Here is a 24351-nt window from a genome sequence, read left to right on the forward strand (position 1 = left end):
CCCCCAGGACCATCAATTGATGGTCCTGGTCAGCGATCACTGTGATTGGTCCCTGTGGACCAATCACAGTGATCTGGGGTGAAAGTTCAGATCCCCCGCACTGCCCGCCCCTGGAAGTCGGGCAGAACGGGGGACGAAGGCTGCAGGGGCTCGTGGGGACCTGCGGCACACGGGGGGAACACGTGGGGACCGGCGGACTTACCTGGAGCAGCGGCAGGACCGAGGAGCAGCGGCAGGACCGGCCACGTGGGCGAGCAGCGACGGGACCAGCAGGTAAGTATGTAGTCCTCAGAGGCAGCAGTGAAGATCTTCACTGCTGCTTCTAGGAGTCTGAAAACTACAACTCCCAGCATGCCTAGACAGCCTTTGGCTGTCTGGGCATGCTGGGAGTTGTAGTTTTGCAACATCTGGAGGGCCCCAGTTTGGAGACCATTGTATAATGGTCTCCAATCTGTGCTCTTCCAGCTGTTGCAAAACTACAACTCCTAGCATGCACTGACTGTCCAGGCATGCTGGGAGTTTTAGTTAAGCAACATCTGGCCCTTCAGATGTTGCCGAACTACAACTCCCTGCATGCCCTTCAGCTGTCTGGGCATGCTGGGAGTTGTAGTTTTGCAACAGCTGGAGACACACTGGTTGGGAAACATTGTTTCTAACTCAGTGTTTCCTAACCTGTGTGCCTCCAGCTGTTGCAAAACTATAACTCCCAGCATGCACTAAAAGACCATGCATGCTGGGAGTTGTAGTTTTGCAACATCTGGAGGGCCCCAGTTTGGAGACCATTGTATAATTGTCTCCAATCTGTGCTCTTCCAGCTGTTGCAAAACTACAACTCCCAGTATGCACTGACTGTCCAGGCATGCTGGGAGTTTTAGTTCAGCAACATCTGGCCCTTCAGATGTTGCCGAACTACAACTCCCAGCATGCCCTTCAGCTGTCTGGGCATGCTGGGAGTTGTAGTTTTGCAACAACTGGAGACACACTGGTTGGGAAACATTGTCTGTTTCTAACTCAGTGTTTCCTAACCTGTGTGCCTCCAGCTGTTGCAAAACTATGACTCCCAGCATGCACTAACAGACCATGCATGCTGGGAGTTGTGGTTTTGCAACAGCTGATGCAAGCCCCCCCCCCCCCCCCCCCCCCGCCCCGCCACCCCCGTGAATGTACAGGGTACATTCACATGGGCGAGGCTTTTACAGTGGCTTTCTCGCATCTTGAGATGCAGCAAATTTTGCGCTGGGAAACGCGCTGTAATCCCCCGCCCATGTGACTGTACCCTAAAAACACTACACTACACTAACACAAAATAAAATAAAAAGTTAAAAACACTACATATACACATACCCTTACACAGCCCCCCTCCCCCAATAAGAACGTCCGGTACACCACTGTTTCCAAAGCAGAGCCTCCAGCTGTTGAAAAACAACAACTCCCAGTATTGTCGGACAGCCGTTGACTGTCCAGGCATGCTGGGAGTTTTGCAACAGCTGGAGGCACCCTGTTTGGGAATCACTGGCGTAGAATACCCCTATGTCCACCCCTATGCAAATCCCTAATTTAGGCCTCAAATGCACATGGCGCTCTCACTTTGGAGCCCTGTCGTATTTCAGGGCAACAGTTTAGGGCGACATATGGGGTATCGCTGTACTCGGGAGAAATTGCGTTACAAGGTTTGGGGGGCTTTTTCTTCTTTAACCCTTCATGAAAAGGAAATGTTGGGGTCTACACCAGAATGTCAGTGTAAAAATTTTTTCTTTTTTACACTAACATGCTGATGTTGCCCTATACTTTACATTTTCACAAGAGGTAAAAGGGAAAAAAGCCCCCCAAAATTTGTAACGCAATTTCTCCCGACTACAGAGATACCCCATATGTGAGCGCAAAGTGCTCTGGGGGCGCACAACAAGGCCCAGAAGGGAGAGCGCACCATGTACGTTTGAGGTGATTTGCACAGGGGTGGCTGATTGTTACATCGGTTTTGACAAACGCAAAAAAAACAAAACCCCACATGTGACCCCATTTCGGAAACGACACCCCTCACGGAATGTAATGAGGGGTGCAGTGAGAATTTACCCCCCACAGGTGTCTGACGGATCTTTGGAACAGTGGTCCATGAAAATGAAAACTTGTACAGCCCACTGTTCCAAAGATCTGTCAGACACCAGTGGGGGGCAAATGCTCACTGTACCCCTTGTTACGTTCCTCAAGGGGTCTAGTTTCCAAAATGGTATGCCATGTGTGTTTTTTTTTTGCTGTTCTGGCACCTTAGGGGCTTCCTAAATGCGACATGCTCCCCGAGCAAAATTTGCTCTCAAAAAGCCAAATATGACTCCTTCTCTTCTGAGCATTGTAGTTCGCCCATAGTGCACTTCAGGTCAACTTATGGGGTATCTCCATACTCAGAAGAGATGGGGTTACAAATTTTGGGGGGTATTTTCTGCTATTAACCCTTGCAAAAAGGTGAAATTAGGGGGGAAACACACATTTTTGTGGCATTTTTTTTATTTTTTTTTACATATGCAAAAGTCATGAAACACCTGTGGGGTAATAAGGCTCACTTTATTCCTTATTACATTCCTCAAGGGGTCTAGTTTCCAAAATGGTATGCCATGTGGGTATTTTTTGCTGTTCTGGCACCATAGGGGCTTCCTAAATGCGACATGCCCCCCGAGCAAAATTTGCTCTCAAAAAGCCAAATATGACTCCTTCTCTTCTGAGCATTGTAGTTCGCCCATAGTGCACTTCAGGTCAACTTATGGGGTACCTCCATACTCAGAAGAGAAGGGGTTACAAATATTGGGGGGTATTTCCTGCTATTAACCCTTGGAAAAATGTGAAATTTGGGGGGAAACACACATTTTAGTGAAAAAAAAATTTTTTTTTTACATATGCAAAAGTCGTGAAACGCCTGTGGGGGGTATTAAGGCTCACTTTATTCCTTGTTACGTACCTCAAGGGGTCTAGTTTCCAAAATGGTATGCCATGTGAGGGTTTTTTGCTGTTCTGGCACCATAAGGGCTTCCTAAATGCAACATGCCCCCAAAAACCATTTCAGAAAAACGTACTCTCCAAAATCCCCTTATCGCTCTTTCCCTTCTGAGCCCTCTACTGCGCCCGCCGAACACTTTACATAGACATATGAGGTATGTGCTTACTCGAGAGCAATTGGGCTACAAATATAAGTATACATTTTCTCCTTTTACCCCTTGGAAAAATTTAAAAATTGGGTCTACAAGAACATGTGAGTGTAAAAAATGAAGATTGTGAATTTTCTCCTTCACTTTGCTTCTATTCCTGTGAAACACCTAAAGGGTTAAAATAATGACTGAATGTCATTTTGAATACTTTGGGGGGTGCAGTTTTTATAATGGGGTCTTTTGTGGGGTATTTCTAATAAGAAGACCCTTCAAATCCACTTCAAACCTGAACTGGTCCCTGAAAAATAGTGAGTTTGAAAATTTTGTGAAAAATTGGAAAATTGCTGCTGAACTTTGAAGCCCTCTGGTGTCTTCCAAAAGTAAAAACTCGTCACTTTTATGATGCAGACATAAAGTAGACATATTGTATATGTGAATAAAAAATTTTTTTATTTGTAATATACATTTTCCTTACAAGCAGAGAGCTTCAAAGTTAGAAAAATGCAAAATTTTCAAATTTTTCATCAAATTTTAGGATTTTTCACAAGGAAAGGATGCAAGTTACCACAAAAATTTACCACCATGTTAAAGTAGAATATGTCACGAAAAAACAGTCTCGGAATCAGAATGATAACTAAAAGCATTCCAGAGTTATTAATGTTTAAAGTGACAGTGGTCAGATGTGCAAAAAACGCTCTGGTCCTTAAGGCCAAAATGGGCTTGGTCCTGAAGGGGTTAAAGTTGGATGTGTAAATGAAAAAAAAAAAATTTCACTCAAGTGCATTTTTTTTCCCCAAATTTACAATTTTACAAAGGGTAATGGGAGAAAATGCCCCCCAAAATTTGTAACCTCATCTCTTCTGAGTATGGAAATACCCCATGTTAGGATGTAAAATGCTCTGTGGCCGAACTACAAAGATCAGTAGAGAAGGAGTCACATTTGGCTTTTGGAAAGCAAATTTAGCTGAAATGTTTTTTGGGGGGCATGTGACATTTAGGAAGACCCTGTGGTGCCAGAACAGCAAAAAAAGAAACACATGGCATACTATTTTGGAAACTACACCCCTTAAGGAACGGAACAAGGGGTACAGTGAGCCTTAAAACCTCACCGGTGTTTGACGACTTTTTGTTAACCCTTTAGGTGTTTCACAGGAGTAGCAGCAAAGTGAGGGAGAAAATTCTAAATCTTTTTACACTCGCATGTTCTTGTAGATCCAGTTTTTGAATTTTTACAAGGGATAATAGGAGAAAAAGCCCCCCAAAATTTGTAACCCAATTTCTCTTGAGTAAGGAAATACCTCATGTGTATGTGAAGTGTTCGGCGGGCGCAGTAGAGGGCTCAGAAAGGAAGGAGCGACAATGGGATTTTGGAGAGTGAATTTTGCTGAAATGGTTTTGGGGGGCATGTCGCATTTAGAAAGCCCCTATTGTGCCAGAAACGCAAAAAAATAAAATAAAATAAAAACACATGGCATACTATTTTGGAAACTACACCCCTTAAGGCACGTAACAAGGGGTCCAGTGAGCCTTAACACTCCAAAGGTGTTTGACAACTTTCGTTAAAGTCGGATGTGTAAATGAAAATTATTTTTATACTAAAGTGCAGTTTTTTCCCCAAATGTAACATTTTTACAAGGGGTAATAGGAGAAAAAGACCCCCAAAATTTGTAACCCCATTTCTTCTGAGTATGGAAATACCACATGTGTGGACGGCAAGTGCTCTGCTGGCACACTACAATGCTCAGAAGAGGAGGAGCGACATTGAGCTTTTGGAAAGAGAATTTGTTTGGAATGGAAGTCAGGGGCCATGTGCGTTTACAAAGCCCCCCGTGGGGCCAGAACAGTGAACCCCCGCCCCTCCCCCCACATGTGACCCCATTTACCCCTCACAGAATTTAATAAGAGGTGCAGTAAGTATTTACACCCCACTGGCGTTTGACAGATCTTTGGAACAGTGGGCTGTGCAAATGAAAAATTTAATTCATTTTCACGGACCACTGTTCCAAAACTCTGTCAGACACCTGTGGGGCGTAAATGCTCACTGTACCCCTTATTACATTACGTGAAGGGTGTAGCTTCCAAAATGGGGTCGCATATGGGGGGGGGGGGTCCATTGTTCTGGCACTATCGGCGTTTTGTAAACACACGTGGCCTTCAAATCTGGCCAAATCTTCTCTTCAAAATCCCAATGGTGCTCCTCTTCTGAGCATTGTAGTGCACCCGCAGCACTTTACATCCACAAATGGGGTATTTTCTTACTCAGAAGAAATGAGGTTACAAATTTTCGGGGGCTTTTTTCCTATTTTCCGTTGTGAAAATGAAAAATTTAGGGTAAGACCAGCATTTTTGTGAAAACATTTTTCTTTTCATTTTCCCAACCAACTTTAATGAAAATTTGTCATACACCTGTGGGGTGTTGTTTCCACAATGGGGTCACATGTGGGTATTTATTTTTTGTGTTAATGTCAGAACTGCTGTAAAGTCAGCCCCCCTGTGCAAATCACCAATTTATGCCTCAAATGTACATGGTTCGCTCTCACTCCCAAGCCTTGTTGTGTTTCCATATTCAGGAGAATTTGCATTACAAATTTTGGGGGTCTTTTTATTTTTTTCCTTTTACCGCTTGTGAAAATAAAAAGTATGGGGCAACACCAGCATGTTAGTGTAAAAATTTACATTTTATTACACTAGCAGGCTGGTGTAGCTCCCAACTTTTCCTTTTCATAAGGGGTAAAATGAGAAAAAGCCCCCCCAAAATTTGTAGTGCAATTTCTCCCGAGTACGGAAATACCTTATATGTGGCCCTAAACTGTTTCCTTGAAATACGACAGGGCTCCGAAGTGAGAGAGCGCCATGCTCATTTGAGGACTAAATTAGGGATTGCATAGGGGTGGACATAGGGGTATTCTACGCCAGTGAGTCCCAAACAGGGTGCCTCCAGCTGTTGCTAAACTCCCAGCATGCCTGGACAATCTCTGTCTGTCCGGAAATGCTGGGAGGAGTTGTTTTGCAACAGCTGGAGGCACACTGGTTGGAAAATACTGAGTTAGATAACAGAACCTAACTGAAGGTTTTCCAACCAGTGTGCCTCCAGCTGTTGCAAAAGTACAACTCCCAGCATGCACGGTCTGTCAGTACATGACAGGGTACATTCACACGGTCAGGTTTACAGTAAGTTTCCTTCTAAACTGCAACCCCAACGGTGTCCCTTGTGTAATTAATAAATCAGGTGGTAATGTTTCGCACATTTTGGATAGTGCACAACCCTAAAGTAGTGCTTCAGTGCTGTGCTCTATGTACTAATGACTAGGATTTTTTTTTTTGTCATGATTCTAAGGGCATTATTGGATCATCAAGAACGTTTATTTCAATTTCTACTATAGGTGGCAGGATACACATTTGAGTAGTCTCCTTTCACCAAACAAATTTAACAGATTGTTGGAATCACAGAGACTTTGCGCCTCAGTATTTCCTCTGGCAGGATGAGTTGGAAACAATGCACTTGGTTGTGCAAGAGGCTGTGAGCGTTGCAGTTTGTGCTGCGCTTTCTACAGCCAGCTTCTAATCTTCACAGCATATGTGTTCTGTTTTATTTTTCTCCTCTTGAAGGCAATGTGCCTGGCCTTGTCACAAGCTGTTAGCAGTCAATGGCAAAGCTTCTCTGGTAATTCACATCCTTGGTCTCTAACTTTTTTCCTGTACCTAGAAGGATTTCTGAGGTCATATTGAACTTTGCTGCAAATTTCAAAGCTTTTCATTTACAGTTCAATAAGTTTTGCAGTTGGTAAAGGCTCCAGATTTGGTCAACAAATGAACTGTGAAGCCGCAGTAAAACCAAATATCGTGCCAAATCGTTCTTCCAAGCCTGCATAACAAATTACTTTGATTGTTTAACTTTGCTGATATTTTCCTATGGGATTCTTTTGTGCTGGATGGAGAGAATGGCTCCTAATTATCAAGCCCATGTCTATGCTCTGTTGCTTTCCAGAACTGATGTCACCACCATGTGCCTCCATGCATACTTGCACGAATACGGTAGATAGATCACTTTTCACTTTTTTCCCCTCTACTCTGCATCTAGAGGGAGGGTTAGATTGGTCATTGGTGCTTAATCTTAGTTTGGGACTAAGTTCTGAGCTTGCTCTGTCTGAGTGTTGCTTTGGAAGAGAGGCAGTTGAAAGAGAGTTGTAAAACAGGAGATTGAAAGCAGGAGTTTGAGATCGCTGTGAGTGTTACTTTGTGAAATCCCCATAACTAGATAGCCTCCTTGTTGGAAAATGCAGTTCGAAAACAGGGTAGAGGGAAAAGTGTCAGGGAGGCTAGTCCTGATCTGGCACACCCCAATAACTTTGCCCGATTGGCAGATGAGGGGGATGCCATTTCAGAGCTAGCAGTACTGCAGCAGGCCTATGCCTCTGACTGCCAAGGGGGTGTCTGCTCCAGTAAGGAGGGAAGGAGGAGTGCAGGGCAGGCCAGACAGGTACTGGTAGTGGGGGACTCAATTATTAGGGGGACAGGGCGATCTGTCACAAAGACCGGGATTGCCGACCAGTGTGTTGTCTACCTGGTGCTCAAGTTTGGCACATCGCAGATCAGATTGGCAGGTTGCTGGGTGGGGCTGGAGAGGACCCAGCGGTCATAGTACATATTGGCACCAATGACAAAGTAAGAGGTAGGTGGAGTGTCCTTAAAAATTATTTCAGGGACTTAGGTTGCAAGCTTAAGGCATGGACCTCCAAGGTAATATTTTCTGAAATATTGCCTGTACCACGAGCCACAGCAGAGAGGCAGTGGGAGATTAGGGAGGTAAGCTGGTGTGGGAAGGAGGGGTTTGGGTTCATGGAGAACTTGGCCGACTTCTCTGTCAGATACCGGCTCCTACCGTAGGGATGGGCTGCACCTCAATGGGGAGGGTGCAGCTGGGCTTGGGGAGAAGATAGCTAGAAGGGTGGAGGAGTGTTTAAACTAGGGACTGCGGGGGAGGGAACCTACAACATGGAGGGGGAAGATAGTGTAGATAGAGAGGGGGGTGGAGTGGAGGGAGGGATTAGAATAGTTAATAGGGATAGGCTTCATAGGGAAAAAAACATACACCATTGAATTGCATGTTGACCAATGCCAGAAGTCTGATCAATAAAACTGACGAACTGGAGTTGATAATGTCTGAGGAGAATTATGACATAGTGGGTATAACAGAGACTTGGTTGGACGATAGCTGCGACTGGGCGGTCTATTTAGGAAGGATCAGACAAAACAGAAAGGGGGAGGAGTTTGTCTTTATGTAAAGTCCAGTATGAAGGCCGCACTGCAGGAGGATATACGGGAGGGAAACGATAATGTGGAGTTATTATTGGTAGAAATATGTGGAGATAAAAATGTAAAAAAATTCTGATAGGGGTTTGCTGTAAGCCACCAAACATAATGGAAGAAGCAGAAGATTAATTACTGAGGTAAATAAACAAGGCAGCAAATCAGAATGAGGTGATAATAATGGGGGACTTTATCCGGATATAAACTGGGAGACTGAGACCTGTGAATCTCATAAAGGAAACAGGTTTCTGACTATAGCTAAAGACCATTATCTGTCCCAAATGGTGGGGGGTCCAACCAGAGGGGGCACCCTACTAGACTTAATATTAGCCAACAGACCTGACAGAGTAACTAATGTGCAGGTAGAAGGACACCTAGGAAATAGGGATGATAATATATTACATTATAACTTGTTCTTCAATAAGGGAATCTCTCGAGGGGCCACAAAAACAATGAACTTTAGGAAGGCAAAGTTTGATCAACTCAGAGAAGCCCTTAACAATATAAAATGGGATAATGTTCTCAAAAACAAGAATACTGACACCAAATGGGAAACTTATAAGAATATTTTAAATTCTCACTGTATAAGAGGTATATATACCTTATGGGAATAAAAGGGTGAGGAATAAAAGAAAACCAATGTTGATGAATAAATTGTTAAGGGGGCAATAAATGACAAAAATAAAACATTTCAACTACTAATACAGGATGGCAGTGAAGAAGCATTAACCCCTTAAAGGGGTTATCCAGGAAAAAAAACTTTTTTTTAATATATCAACTGGCTCTAGAAAGTTAAACAGATTTGTAAATTACTTCTATTAAAAAATCTTAATCCTCTCAGTACTTATGAACTGTTGAGGTTCAGTTGTTCTTTTCTATCTAAATGCTCTCTGATGGCACCTGTCTCGGAAACTGTCCAGAAGCAAATCCCCATAGCAAACCTCTTCTACTCTGTGCAGTTCCCAAGACAAGCAGAGAGGTCAGCAAAGATCACTGTTGCCAGACAGAAAAGAACAACTCAACTTCAGCAGCTGATAATTATTGTAAGGATTAAGATTTTTTAACAGAAGTAATTTACAAATCTGTTTAACCTTTAACCCCTTAAAGAAGCAGCCCTTTTTCACCTTAAGGACTGAGCCCTTTTTCGCAATTCTGACCACCGTCGATTTACGCATTAAAAACTCTAAAACGTTTTTACTGAATATTCTGATTCTGAGATAGTTTTTTCGTGACATATTCTATTTTATTTTGGTGGTAAATTTTCATCGTTACTTGCATCCTTTTTTGGTGAAAAATCCCAAAATGTCATGAAATTTTTGAAAATGTTGCATTTTTTTTTTTAACTTTGAAGCTCTCTGCTTGTAAGGAAAATGGATATTCCTAATAAATTTTATTTTTCTTCACAAATACAATATGTCCACTTTATGTTGGCATCATAAAATGGATATATTTTTACCTTTTGAAAAAATTAGAGGGCTTCTAAGTAGAGCAGCAATTTTCAAAAATGTCATGAAAATTGCTAGATCTGAAGGGACAGATGTTACAGAACTACAACTCCCAGCATGCCTGGGCAGTCTAGGCATGCTGAGAGTTGTAGTTTGGCAACTTCGGGAGGGCTACCGATTGGGCACCACTGTAACAGTGGTCTCCAAACTGTGACCCTCCAGATGCTGCAAAACTACAACTCCCAGCATGCATGCTGGGAGTTGCAGTTCTGCCTTCCTAGTGGTTGCCACAGTAAAGATCGCTTTACTTTCACTTTCATTTACGCCCCCACCACCACCACCGTCGTTTCCCTACCTGAGCCGGGATCTCTGCAGTCTCCATGATGATCTTCGGACCTCACGCCATCTTCAGTTAAGGTACCGGTTTCCATCTTCTCCCCCTGTTCTGCCCGACATCCAGGGGTGGGCAGAACGAGGGGTTGCCATGGCAACCCACTGTATTGCGCTGCCATTGGTCAGAATCAGTTCAGACCAATGGCAAGGGATAGGAGGAGATCGCAGCACTGCAACCTCGCTTCTATCCCTCAGGATGATCAAGGCTGTCACTGACAGCTCCGATCATCCTATTTTCCGGGTGATCGGGTCACCAGAGACCCGATCAGCCCAGAATAGCAGAAAATCGCATGTCTGAATTGACATGCGATTTTCTACGATCGCCGACTTGGGGGGTCTCAGGCCCCCCCCTCGGCGATGTGCCGGGATGCCTGCTGAATGATTTCAGCAGGCATCCCGGTCCGGTCCCCAACTGGCTAGCGGCGGGGACAGGAATTCCCACGGGCGTATGCATAGGCCCCACGTCCTTAAGGACTCGGGATGCAGGCGTATGCATACGCCCGGCGTCCTGAAGAGGTTAAGCCCTTTTCACCTTAAGGACCAGAGCGTTTTTTGCACAACTGACCACTGTCACTTTAAGCATTAATAACTCTTGGATGCTTTAACTTATGAATTTGATTCTGAGAGTTTTTTTGAGGCATATTCTACTCTAACATAGTGGTAAATTCTCACCGATACTTGCATCATTTTTGGGTGAAAAATTCCAAAATTTCATGAAAAATTTGAATATTTTGCATTTTTCTAACTTTGAAGCTCTCTGCTTGTAAGAGAAATAGACGTACTAAATAAACATGTTCATTGATGACATTTTTTTTACTTTTGGAAGACATCAGAGGGCTTCAAAGTTTGGCAGCAATTTTCAAATTTTTCACAACATTTTCTAAATTGTAATTTTTAAGGGACCAGTTCAGTTTTGAAGTAGATTTGAAGGGCCTTAATATTAAAAATACCCCATAAATGACCCCATTATAAAAACTGCACCCCTCAAAGTATTCAAAATTACATTCAGTAAGTGTGATAAGCCTTTAAGTGTTTCACAGGAATAGCAGCAAAGTTAAGGAGAAAATTCACAATCTGCATTTTTTACACTAGCATGTTCTTGTAGACCCAGTTTTTGAACTTTTACAAGGGGAAAAATGAGAGAAATCCCTTACCACCGCTCTTCACTGCTGCCTCCACCGCTCCCTTCGCCTCCTTACTGCCGCTGTCCTCCTTCACTCTGGTACCTGCCACCTCACTCCTATCCTTCAGGAGGATTGGGGCTGTCTCTGACAGCTCCGATCACCCCTATTTTCCAGGCTATCGGTTCACCAGAGACCCGATCAGCCTGGAATCGCTTACGGACTGGCCAATGACAACAATCAGCATCAGGGCACCATTCTGATTGGTCCCCAGCTGCATAGTAACATAGGTCAGCTGTTCAGAACAGCTGCGATGACGTTTCTATCACCATGTCCAGCGGCATGAGACCCCAAAATGTCCTAATTTCGGCTGCATTGATGGCGTACCATTCATTGGGCCTAGACTAAAACAAATCTGGGTGGTTGGTATTGAACTGTTGGGCATACAGATTTGTCTGCTCCACAATATGATTGACAAAGTAGTGTCTGAAATAATAACTAAAAAAAAGTCTATTTCCGTGTATCCGGCTGTGTCAATCCGGATTCTTTTTTTTTTTTTTTACAACTCCTACCTGTCCCTCCACACAAACTCACCCTGAGCTACAGGTGGCAGGAGGCCACTTCTTCTGACCAATATCATCTGACCAATAGCAGCTCATTTGGGGAGGTGACATGATCGCCACCTCCCCTCAGCAACAGCAGGTGATTGGTGGTGTATAGTACACCGAAGATCACCTTCTAATTCCAGGTCATCGGGTCACACGTGACCCATATGACCGGAATCGCCGGTGTGAATTCACCCCCCCAGGCATTGTCACGGGATGCCTGCTGAATGATTTCAGCAGGCATCCCGGTCCCCGCGAATTCCCACAGGCGTACAGGTACGCCCTGGGTCCTTAACTCCTTCAGGACGAAGGGCGTAGCTGTAAGCCCCTCGCCCAGTCCCGGTGTTTAAAACAGGCTCACACCGTGATCCCGCATCACACCGGGTCGTTCCCGGCTATTGTTACCGGTAAGGATAGCCGGGTCGGTCCCGGCTATCGTAACCGGTAACGATAGCCGGGACCCTGGGCTAATAGCGTGCGACACCGATCATTGTGCCGTGCGCTATTAACCCTTTAGACGCGGCGATCAAAGTTGATCACTGCGTCTAAAAATGAAAGTAAGTGCTTCCTGGCAGCTCAGTCGGGCTGATCGGTACATCGCGATAAAATCGCGATGTCCAGATCAGCTAGGACGCGAGCAGAGACCCCCTTACCTTGCTCCGTCGCATCCGATCTGCGTTTGATTGCTCCAAGCCTGAGCTACAGGCTTGAGCAATCGAGCCCTATCTCGCTGATCCATGCAAAGCTATGGCTTTGCAGGGATCAGGGTAAAAGATCAGTGTGTGTAGTGCTATAGCCCCCTATGGGAGCTAGAGCACTGCAAAAAAAAAAAGTGAAAAAAAAAGTTAACAAAGGTAATTTAACCCCTTCCCTAATTAAAGTTTGAATCACCCCCCTTTTCCCATAAAAAAAAAACTGTGTAAATAAAAATATTATGAAAAAATGAATAAAAAGCGATCAAAAAGTCCGATCAATACAAATGGTACCGATAACAACTTCAGAACACGGCGCAACAAAGGAGTCGTCAAACCGGCCCGTACGCAGAAAAATTAAAAAGTTATAGGGGTTAGAAGATGAGAATTTTTAACATATAAATTTTCCTGCATGTAGTTATAAGTTTTGTTCCGACGTACGACAATATTCAAGTAGGGTATTATTTTAACCGTATGGACCTGCAGAATAAAGATAAGGTGTTCTTTTTACCGAAAATGCACTGCGTAGAAACGGAAGCCCCCAAAATTTACAAAATGAATTTTTTTCTTCAATTTTGTCGCACAATGATTTATTTTTTCCGTTTCGCTGTGGATGTTCGGTAAAATGACTAATGTCACTACAAATTAGAATTGGTGGCGCAAAAAATAAGCCATCATATAGAATTTTATGTGCAAAATTGAAAACGTTATGATTTTTAGAAGGTGATGAGGAAAAAATGAAAATGCAAAAACGGAAAAACCCTGTGTCCTTAAGGGGTTAAGTCCCAGGATGTCAGGGCATACCTGTACGCCCTTGGTCCTTAAAGGGTTAAAAACTGTACTGTATGGGAGAAATTTATCAAAACCTGGGGAAAATTTACTGAGTTGCCCATAGCAACCAATCAGATTGCTTCTTTTATTTTTCAGAGGCCAGAAATGAAAGAAGCGATATGATGGGTTGCAATGGGAAACTCAGCAACTTTTCTTCTAGACAGGTTTCGATAAATCTTCCTCTGTAAGAGCACACTTGAGGGGAGATTTATCAAAATCTGTGGAGTGGAAAAGTTGACCAGTTGCCCATAGCAACCAATCTGATTGGTTCTTTTATTTTGCAGAGGCCTTATTAATACTGAAAGAAGCAATCTGATTGGTTGCTTCTGGTTAGTTGCAACTAGTCTACTTTGCCTCTCCAAAGTTTTGATAACTCTCCCCCTTATTATATTAAAAACACAACATGTTAGGACTTCCGGTTCCGGCACGGACATGTGAGGAGCTAGGAGACGGAGCTCCCTCATGCCATACCCCATACCCGCACCGTACCGACATTAACCAGACGAGATTTCCACCTGGCTGTCAGGGGGAAACATAGAAGAAGGAGGGGAACGCTCTGAGAGACGCCTGAATCTTGCAGGAGGTAGCTGCCGAACAGCCGCAGGAACGACGGCCTCCTCACCTTTCTTACCCGCCGCCATCTTCACTGCTTCAACGGCTGTGGACCAGAAGAGATCGCGGCGCACTCGCCCGCACGGCGCGGGGTTGTCAAGTGTCCAGCTGCTCTATTTACTCATCGGACTGTCCTCCGAGCTGTCGCGCGGTGGGGGAGCACACAGAGGGGATTCCGGACCCTGCCTTGTGAACTCCGCTGCTTGACCACAGGTACTGCTGCTCCCCCCTCCCCCACCGCTACTCCCGCCCGCTGCTCCCGCCTGCCATCTTCTCATCACTCAGCTGAGGCCACAGGAGCCGGGACTTCGCAGTGTGATAGCGCTTGTCTGTGAGGCCGGAAAGGGCTGCAGTGAACTGCTGATGGAGGGGTCTACCAAAGGAGCCAGCCTTTTAATTAACGGCACCCCCAACACTGAGGTGCCTAGCCATGGACTGATCCAGCCCCTACTTCAGCTTCAGCTGTAGTCTCACAGGAGATTGCGATTGGTGTCCTTGCAGCTACATTTTCAGAGGAGTCTCTCTGGACACTGACTATTTTATTCTACTACTGAGAAGGGCATAGGGGATTGCCCGCAGTCATTCTGCAAGGGGAGCTTCTGTGATCTGTGCTGACTGGCCTCCTGCAGCAACCTTTAGGGTATCCATCCCACTCTGCCTTTACAAACTTGAGCACCATCAGCTGCACTGTAATCCCAGATCTCTTGTGCTCCACATCTAGAGGACTTTATCAACCCACTACAGCTTCTATGGACCGTTTTGTAAACAAGGGCTCACAACGCCATACTGCCTCTGGCCCCATGCTGCCAGCGGTCTCGTACAATATTCTCTCTGACACAGCTGCTCAGGTCTCCAAGCCACGACACTCTTTGGAGGTGATGGAGGTTGCTGACACCATGTTAACTTTCTCTCAACCAGCAGCCGCTACCACGGCAGTAATTGATTCGCCCTCTACCCCTGCTTCGCAGGCGCTGGAAAATGTCCTGACAAACCCTGGGGATCTCCAGTCTCTGGCAGCGGCTCTGATCAAATTAATTGCTCCAACTATACAGCAGACCATGGAAAACACGATGAGGGCCACACTGGTACAAATACAGAAAGACCTATCGGCGCAGGACGGTCGCCTAGGGGAGGCTGAAAAAAGAATTATGGCGCTTGAAGATGAGAATAGTGGATTAGCTACCAGTCTGCGCCAAACGCAAACAGATTTATGCTACGTCAGTGAGAAATTAGACGATTTGGAGAACCGCTCTCGCCGAAACAACCTACGGCTGGTTGGTGTGAGTGAGTCCCTCCTGCAGTCAGACTTGCAAAACTTTTGTGAAAGTGACCTCCCAAAGGCTTTGGGTCTTCTTTATAAGTGTCGGGTGGAACGAGCTCACCGTCTGGGTAAACTGCCTCCTACCCGCCCACATCGTCCAGAAGAGACTGCTCCTCGCCCAAGACAAGTGATTCTGAAACTACTGGATTACAATGACAAAGTTGCTATACTCAGAGCTTTCCGCAGGAGGTCTACACCCTTAACCTTTCGCAATCAGAAATTGTTGATCTTTGAAGATTTCTCTGCAGAGGTGTCTAAACGACGTAAGGCATACAGTAAGCTATGTACTACACTGTTCCAGGCGAAAACAAGATTCCAGCTTCAATACCCGGCCACCCTGAAGGTCTTTCTCCCAGATGGGACTTTCAAGACTTTTCCAACCCCAGAGGCAGCTGAAGCGGCTCTCCCGGAGCTATTACCTGCTCCAACTCATCAGTCTCAACGTCCCTCCTCATCTCCAGCTGACCGAGGTGTACCACCGCCCAGATCTAACCGACGACAAGATGACAGGCACCGCTCTCCGGATGACTCCAGAAAGAGAAAAAAGTCTCCAGGGAGACGTAGCAGAAGCCGTAGCAGTCGCTCTTCCTCCCCAGACTAAGTACTCACCTGTTGTCTCTTACATGATGTTCTATTTTCTGGGGGTGCGTGGGTGGTGGGGGGTGTACTGATATGGGTACTGGTACACGCCATTATCACTGCCCACTGCACGGGACTGCTTAGATTGTACAAACGGACTTTCTCACTGGTGTCCTTCCCTTTTACATGGGATATCTCAGTTAGCTTTCTTCAATCAGTGAGTTACACTTACCAGAAATTTGTATGCTTGTTTTAGTGTTGCACTTTATCTTTAGAGTAGCCTATGCCTTAGATACCTGGTTCAGTGGGGGTGTGGGGTGTGGATCCTAGTCTCCTCATGTGCCTGAAAAAAGTGAAGTCATATAACAATTTGGTGGCGCTCTATATACCATCATGGACGCCATGTCCCACTGGGTATTTATGTTTTATGTTCTGGTTGTTAGTTCTTCCTTTGTTTTATCTTTGCCTTCTTCCTCTTCTAATTGTATTTCTGTACCTCCAATCTGCAGTTCTGATGAAGTTTCTGATGACGGCACCCCTTTTAAGATCTGTGGGACCTACTAGACCCTTCATACTTCTCTTTTTCGTTTATTCCACCTCCCATCCACGTGTCTCACTTATCCTATTTTCTCCATGTCGGTCTGTGTGTCTACCTACTTAGGTATCTACCATCCTCTCCTCCCCCAGCATGTGCCTAGGTTGGGGGTTTATATTGCGATATGTGCAGAGTAGTCTCATGGAATGTGAAGGGATTGAGGTCTCCGCAAAAACGTATGTCAATTCTACGCTACTTGAAGCGCCTACGCCCTGATATTGTCCTATAGCAGGAAACTCATCTTACTTAGAGTGATTTTCACAGGATACATAAAATGTGGGTGGGCAAGGTGTTGGGCTCCCCAGCAGTTGAAGGGAAATCAGGTGTCCTCACACTGTTTCATAAGTCTTTTCCGCACCAGGTGTTCTCCCATGTCCATGATGCTGAAGGTCGTATTTCCCATATTCAGTTAGAACATCTGGGTCAAGTGTATAATATTTTTAATGTATACGCTCCTAATGGAGATAATGTCTCTTTTTTTCAATCCCTGGCAGAGGCTGTTAATCGCACTGCGGGTCCACACACGCTGCTGGGAGGGGACTTGAACACGGTAGCCGACCCCCATGTTGACAGGACGAGTACGCGGGCGACACCAGTGGCCCACCGTCGAAGTGATAAGGTCCTCCCCCCTCTTCTTGCCCAGACAGGTTTGAGGGACGCATGGCGGCACCTTCACCCTGATGGACGTGAATATTCACATTTCTCACATGCACACAACACCTGGTCACGCATTGACTATTTCTTAATTAGCTCCCCACTTTGCCCGAGGTTGCTTGAGACAGAGTTCCAGGAGATGGTCATTTCGGATCATTCCCCAGTAGTCCTGGAGCTGCGGCCATCGTCCCCCAGAGGTTCGGACTATCTATGGCGTTTCCCTTCCTATCTAACGAAGGATGAGTCGTTTCTGGACCTGTTGGGTGGCTGGTGGCTGGAGTTCGAGTCAGATAATACTAATCACATTGATAATCCCACCCTCTATTGGGAAACCGCTAAGGCGGTATTAAGAGGCAAAATATTGGCCTACAGCTCTTCCCTAAAACGAAAGACGCAGGACGGCCATGCGGCTGCTAGTGCTGTGCTGGCGGAAACTTACTCGCACTTTGTTGACTCCCCCACCCCACTTAACAAACTGAAATGGCAGGAGGCTCGCTCCACCTACGAACTCTGGATGGACAGAAGGGAACGAATTTACAGGTCACACTTTGAGGTAAACATGTTCAAACATGGGAACAAGTCTGGTCGTCTATTGGCGAGACTGGCAAAAGGTACATATACCCCCTCTCATATTCTGGCGTTAAGGGACTCCCAGGGCCAAATTACTCATAGTCCTAGCGCGATAAATTCTATAGTGGGTTCATACTATACTTCCCTGTACTCGGAGCCTCAGGCCTCGGACGGGGAGGGTGAGAGGTTTTTACAGGGCCTTGCTCTTCCGTCTCTCATGGAGGAGCAACGACAAGAACTAAATGCAGTAATAACAGAGGAAGAGGTTCGGTCGGTAATTAAATCGTTGGCGAATGGAAAGGCCCCAGGCCCCGATGGTTATCCGGGAGAATTTTATAAGCCCTTAGTCAACAATATTGTCCATCCTCTAACGGCCTCCTTTAATGACATCATACAGACGGGTCGTTTGTCATCGACGGCCAAACTAGCTTACATTAAAGTACTCCCGAAACAGGACAAGGACCCTTTAAATCCAGGCTCCTATCGCCCCATATCCTTGATTAATCAGGATGTTAAGTTACTCACTAAGATCCTGGCGGATAGGTTAGCATGCTTCCTGCCGGCCCTAGTGGGAGACCAGCAGGTGGGCTTTGTAAAGGGGAGGTCTGCAGTTACTAACATCAGAAAGGTGCTGGCGGTGCTAGATGGGACCGGGGGCCGGTCCCGGCCCGATTCCCACCCGGCATTGTTGACTCTTGACGTGGAAAAGGCGTTCGATAATGTCCGGTGGGACTGGCTGAACCTGGTTCTAGAACGTTTTGGGATAACAGGCAGATTCAGTTCCTTTTTGTCGGGTCTATATGATGGGCTTTCAGCGAGAGTCTACACACCGGACTTTCTTTCCGCCCCTATTCCGCTATTGAGGGGTACTAGGCAAGGATGCCCTTTGTCACCGTTGCTATTCGATCTGGCAATCGAGCCCTTGGCGCATGCCTTGCTCAAGGGCGACGTATTTAGTGGTATTAAAGTGGGGACACGGGACTTAAAACTGTCCATGTTTGCTGACGATGTCCTTCTCTACCTCAGTGAACCTGTGAGAGATGTGCCCAAAATCTTAGACTTTCTGGACACAGTTGGCCGCTTCACGGGGTACAAGGTGAATGCCTCTAAGAGCATGCTCTTGCCATTGGGGAATCCTCCTCCTAGGTGGCTTCCTTCATTGGGGGAGTTGGGAGTCAAACTTTGTACGTCACATATCATATATTTGGGCATACAAATAGGGCGAACATCTGACACGTTGTACTCTCTAAACTATGCCCCGTTGTTCCGGAAAATCTCTACGGAATTGAAGAGGTGGGAAAATTTGCCACTCTCTTTTCTGGGCCGCTGCCACCTGGTGAAAATGATTAGTTTTCCGAGATTACTTTACCCACTCCAAACCCTCCCCCTATTGCTGAAACACGTGGATGTTCGTAGTCTAAATCAAGCTTTTACCCGATTCTTGTGGCAGAACAAGTGCCCGCGGATTGCCCTGCAAAAACTAATGATGGGCAAGTCGGAGGGGGGAGTCAACTTTCCGAACATTCGGGGTTATAATTTGGCATGTCTCTTCCGTCATGTTATAGACTGGTTACAGAATACTACATTTTACTCCAACCTGTTGGTGGAGGGTGCGCTGGCAGCCCCGTGGTCCCTCCCTGCACTATTACACACGGCCTTTGCCAAATTGCCGAGCCCTGTTAAGAGCTCTGTTTTACTCAGGGACACCATTGTCACATGGAAAGAGATACGTAAGGCCTTCGGCCTTCCTTTCCTCCTTTCCAAAAGAATGCCATTTCGGGGTCATCCGGAATTTCCAAATGCTAATTCCTCCCCATGGTTACACATCTGGGAAACCAAGGGGGTGAAAACAGCGAGCAGTATAATGAATGTAGACACTCACCAGTGGCTATCCCCTACAGACATTCTACGAACCTTTAATCTCCCACCCACTCACTACCTTTATGCAAACCAGATTTATTCGTTTTGTTTGTCCAGACTGAGAGATCTTTCGCGGGAGGCCACCATACATCCATTAGATAGCATTATTGGCCAGGAGCCGAGGAGAGCATCCATTTCGACGCTTTACTGGTCTTTCCGGGATCGCTTTCTTAAGCTGGACTCTCAAAATATCTTTAAAATATTGGAGAAATGGACAGGCGACCCTGACATACATAATACGATACTAGCGGGCTGGGATAAAATACGCAAAAATATTATTAATGAGAGGTGGCGGGAGACTTATTTAAAACTGTCGCACACAGCCTTATATGGTTTCAACATTCTCCCTTTGCCCACTTTCCCGGATAGAATCACTAGCTGCCCCAAATGTGCCTCCCCACTGACAAACCTGTGTCACGGCGTATGGACTTGCCAGCATTCGGCTGAATACTGGCGGATGATTAACACTTATATATATGATCATTGGCGGGTGTCCCTTCCTTTCACTCCTCAGGCTCTATTATTTCATCAATTCAGACCTCCTGAGGGAGAGAAGATGAAGGGAGGAGAGGGTTCCACGCATAATACATGTGGTTCTGTTAGTTGCACTCAGATGCCTATTTCTAAGATGGTTAGAGGCGCAGACACCCGACCTAGGCCTATTGATGACCCAAATGAAGGTTTTCATGGGAGTGGATAGACTGGATGCTGAACGTCATCTTAACTCAGGCACCAAGACATTTTTCTCGAAATGGAAATCCTTTATAGTGACCCACTTCGACTCAGAGGGGATAGCTGACATAGTCAGACCTTTTCGCAACACAGTATGGTACAATGTAGAATCCCTGAAAGGCACACTGGGAGCACTGAGACTACCTGATAGTTAGCCATTTCTTTGCTGACTACCTCTGTTTGTGTAGGGATGGGAGGGGGAAATTTTTCGAGGGGTTACATATGCCTGTTATGATTGTGCTGACAGTGACAATCTCCTGTTCGCATGTTCTTTTCTGTATTATCTTGAAATGTTAATAAAAATATATTTAAAAAAAAAAAAACACAACATGTTGGCCCAGATTTATTAATCTGTTTGAGACTTAAACTCCACTTTCCTTTTACCAGAGCTTGTGAAACTATAAGGCTAGGTTCAGACTACAGAATCTCCGGGCAGAAAATTTCACCCGGAGATTCCGAGTGCGGCCAGCGCTGACTGAATCAGTCGGTGCTAGGACCGCTCGGACACTGCAGTCTCCAAACAGACTGCAATGTGTTCCGCGCGGATTTCTGCCTGAAGAAAGAGCAACGCCTTTCTTCAGGCGGAAATTTCCAAGCGGATTTTCCTTTCACAAATTCCGCTTCACAAATTCCTAAGTGTGAATTTGTGAACGGAAAACCATTCACTACACTATGCATTTTAGCAAGTGGAATTTCCCCCTTCAATTTCAAAGCGAAATTGCAGGCAGAAATTCCGTATTCTGAACCTAGCCTAAAAGCTGAGCTGTGATTGGTTGCTATGGGCAGATCATTTCAGTTTTTGTCTCATTATTATATCATGTACATCTGATGAGCTGATCATTTATTAATCTGAGACAAAAATGTGTCTGATATTGTGTCTCAGATAGCAGCCAATCACAGCTCATCCTTTATTTTATCAAAGCAAATTGAGAAACCATATATGAACTGTGATTCGTTGCTATCTGTCTTAGATAAAAATCAGACACATTTTTGTCTGACAGATTAATAAATGATCAGCTCATCAGATGTACATGATATGACTGAGCTTTCTGATGTGCTATTATCTGATATTTATTTGTGTCTTCTTTGTAAAATATATGGTAGGTAGGGATTTGAAGACAGAAAGAAAGGTTTTCAAATATTTCTTGTTTTTAAATGATTGATTCAAGGTGTGTATGAAGAGCTGTGGAAAAAAGCCAGAGGAGACTGGCCCTGGGGTGAGGAATGTTAGTAATGGGGTTACAGGGGAGAAACCAGTTCCACCTTATTGGCAGGTCAGAGCATGATTATGAAAGTCTCAGCCCTGTGTGAATGTTAAAGAGAAAAAAATGCTTTCGTTGAGGGGATTGGAAATGTGACAAAAGAGAACTACTCCTGGATTGTACAGTGCATAAAACAGACATAAGGCCTTGGTAGTACAATAGTATGTTTATCTAAGCCATTACCTGCATCTCATGTTGAGCTCTGGCGAAACCTCGTCTCTGACAATCCACAAAGTTAGTCTGCCTACAAATATCTCCAACTAACTTACTTGACTGGCCATAGGAGTGTGTGACCTATGCATCCCCTATCACTACTGAAGGGGACACCACAGGTTCTGACAACATTCGTAGTGCCCAAACCTAAAAAAATGGCAGCTGCCTAGAATGCACTTTCATTACCCAGTCTATAGATTTGGTATTATTTGAATAGTTTATCTGTAATAAAGGTTTTGCACAAGGCACAATATTAACTTAAATGGGCACTGTCAGATACATACATTTTTGATATGTTGTAAAGCATGCAAAACTAATAGGTTTGCAATTGCTTTCATTAGAAAATGTTCAGTATTTCACCCTGAAAAAGCCAGTCAAACAACTACCCCCCCTGCTTAGACACATACTAATCCTTCTGTGTCCATGCATCATCACCTATGTCATGGACACACTTCCTTGATTGACAGCTGTGAGCGCAGGGCTCACAGCTGAAGGAACAATCCTCCCACTGTCAGCTTGTGTCCCGCTACTGTCAGTGAGGATAAGCTGGGAGTTGTAGTTTTGCTAATGCTAGGGGAGATGTGAGCAGACAGCATACTGAGGGAGGAGGTGGAGACCTTCACAGTGAAGCCACGCCCCTCCCTTTGAGAGGAATTCAGACTAGTGAGCTAAACTAAGTGTAATAAAAAAATTAATAAAGGTGCTAGACACTTACAAATTAGATGTACATGGCCAGGATTAGGTACTGAGTGATATATTTAAAAAAAAGTGTTTTGTTGGATCTGACGGGTACGCTTTAAAGGTATATTTGTATTACTGACCTATTCAAATGATATTCAGATAACTGTGTATTAGATGTGAGTTCCACCTCTATGACCTGAAGCAATGTTGAAAACTGTGGTTGTTCAACATGCTTGGGGAGATGCATGGGAATTGTGGGAACTGCTGAGTAAGATGGGGACCTTATTCTTCGCATAGGTGGAATATAAATTTAGTCAGCACCTCCTAGCAACATCCCACCTGTAGGATGCATGGTCGCACTCCTTATGCCAAATATTTCCTCACATATCAAAATGGTAAATTCAGAGCCAGAAAGTTTACTTTATGGTGACTTGTAAGTGCAGAGAAATCCTCCCACATTGTTCTGTGTCTGTTGATTTTTATGGAAAAAAATAAAAGGTTTTAAAAAATAGATATATATGAAAATTCCATAGACAACTGTGATTTCTTCTTGAAGGGTCTGCAAATTTGATTCAAGGCCACGCAGCCAAATATAAGTGCTTGATGTTTTTTTAACTGTAGGATGGTCATATCATAGTTGGTTTACATATACACCAGTATTTTTTCCTTTAAAATGTAGCACATCAATAATACATTTTAGCGCTGTTGTGAACAACTATTTAGCCATGCCCCTTTGAATCTTCATCAAATCTGTCCTGCATGTCAAAAACAGAAATAAATCTGGTAATAAACTTTTACAAATATAGCAAATATATCACAACCTATTGACAGAGCATCAAAGAGAAAAAGGTTTATGCTGACTGAGTTTTATTACATTCTGAACTGTTGTTACTTTACTGTAAATTTTTATTCAAAGTTTCCGTGTTTTGTCTATTTCACATTCCAGATGGAGTTCAAAATACTGTGTCGTCCTCCAGTGACCTACAGCAGGCTCCACCCCAGGCCCTGCACTACGCGTTGGCTAATGCCCAGCAAGTGCAGATCCACCAGATTGGAGAGGACGGTCAAGTTCAGGTGGTATGTTTCTAAACACTTTTCGAGTAGGACTTAAGTTTGAGTAACTTTTTTTTTACACTTTTTATGTGTTTAGTCTTCTTTTAATCTTTGTGGACAACAAATGCTGGCTGATACCCACTAATGGGAAACATAGGAAATTGTCAGCAAAAATAGACCACATAGTCCATCTAGTCTACTCTTACATTATTTCCTTAATATTTTTTTCTTAGTTTAGATATATGTTAGTCCCATGCTTGTTTAATTTCAGTTACTATTGATTTACCAACCACATGTGCTGGAAGTTTAAGTAAGATAATATTTTCTCATGTTGCTCCTGATCATTCTGTAAACCAACCACAGATTGTGTTTTATAAAAACACTTTCCTCCTGAACCTTATTTAACCATTTAAGATATTTAAAGGTTTTTATCATGTCAATCCTTCCCCTTCTTTAATGTAGAGAACACAGCTTTAGTTTATGATTTAACTAATATGTTTTATGCTTAAGACCTTGCACCATTTTTGTAGCCAGTGTTTGAACCTGTTCTATCATTTTGGAAGTGAAGCCTCCTGAACTGAACACAGTATTCCAAACGGGGTATCACTATAGCTTTATACAGTGG

General features: G+C 44.5%; 1 protein-coding gene across 6 annotated transcripts in view; it reads left to right on the forward strand.

Annotated features, from left to right (window-relative positions):
• Positions 1-24351, forward strand: part of BANP (BTG3 associated nuclear protein) — a 710387-nt gene that overhangs the window by 429650 nt on the left and 256386 nt on the right. For 5 of the 6 annotated variants that reach the window (XR_008845087.1, XM_056525545.1, XM_056525550.1 and 2 more), the window contains one exon: positions 23620-23750. Coding sequence is in view for 5 of the 6 variants with exons in the window: in XM_056525545.1 (XP_056381520.1) it covers positions 23620-23750 (131 nt within the window). In the remaining variant the exon portion in view is untranslated. The remainder of the gene's footprint in view (positions 1-23619; positions 23751-24351) is intronic. The other variant, XM_056525548.1, reaches the window with a different exon arrangement.

Source organism: Hyla sarda, chromosome 6 (genome assembly GCF_029499605.1).
Source record: "Hyla sarda isolate aHylSar1 chromosome 6, aHylSar1.hap1, whole genome shotgun sequence".
NCBI classification, from domain to species: domain Eukaryota; kingdom Metazoa; phylum Chordata; class Amphibia; order Anura; family Hylidae; genus Hyla; species Hyla sarda.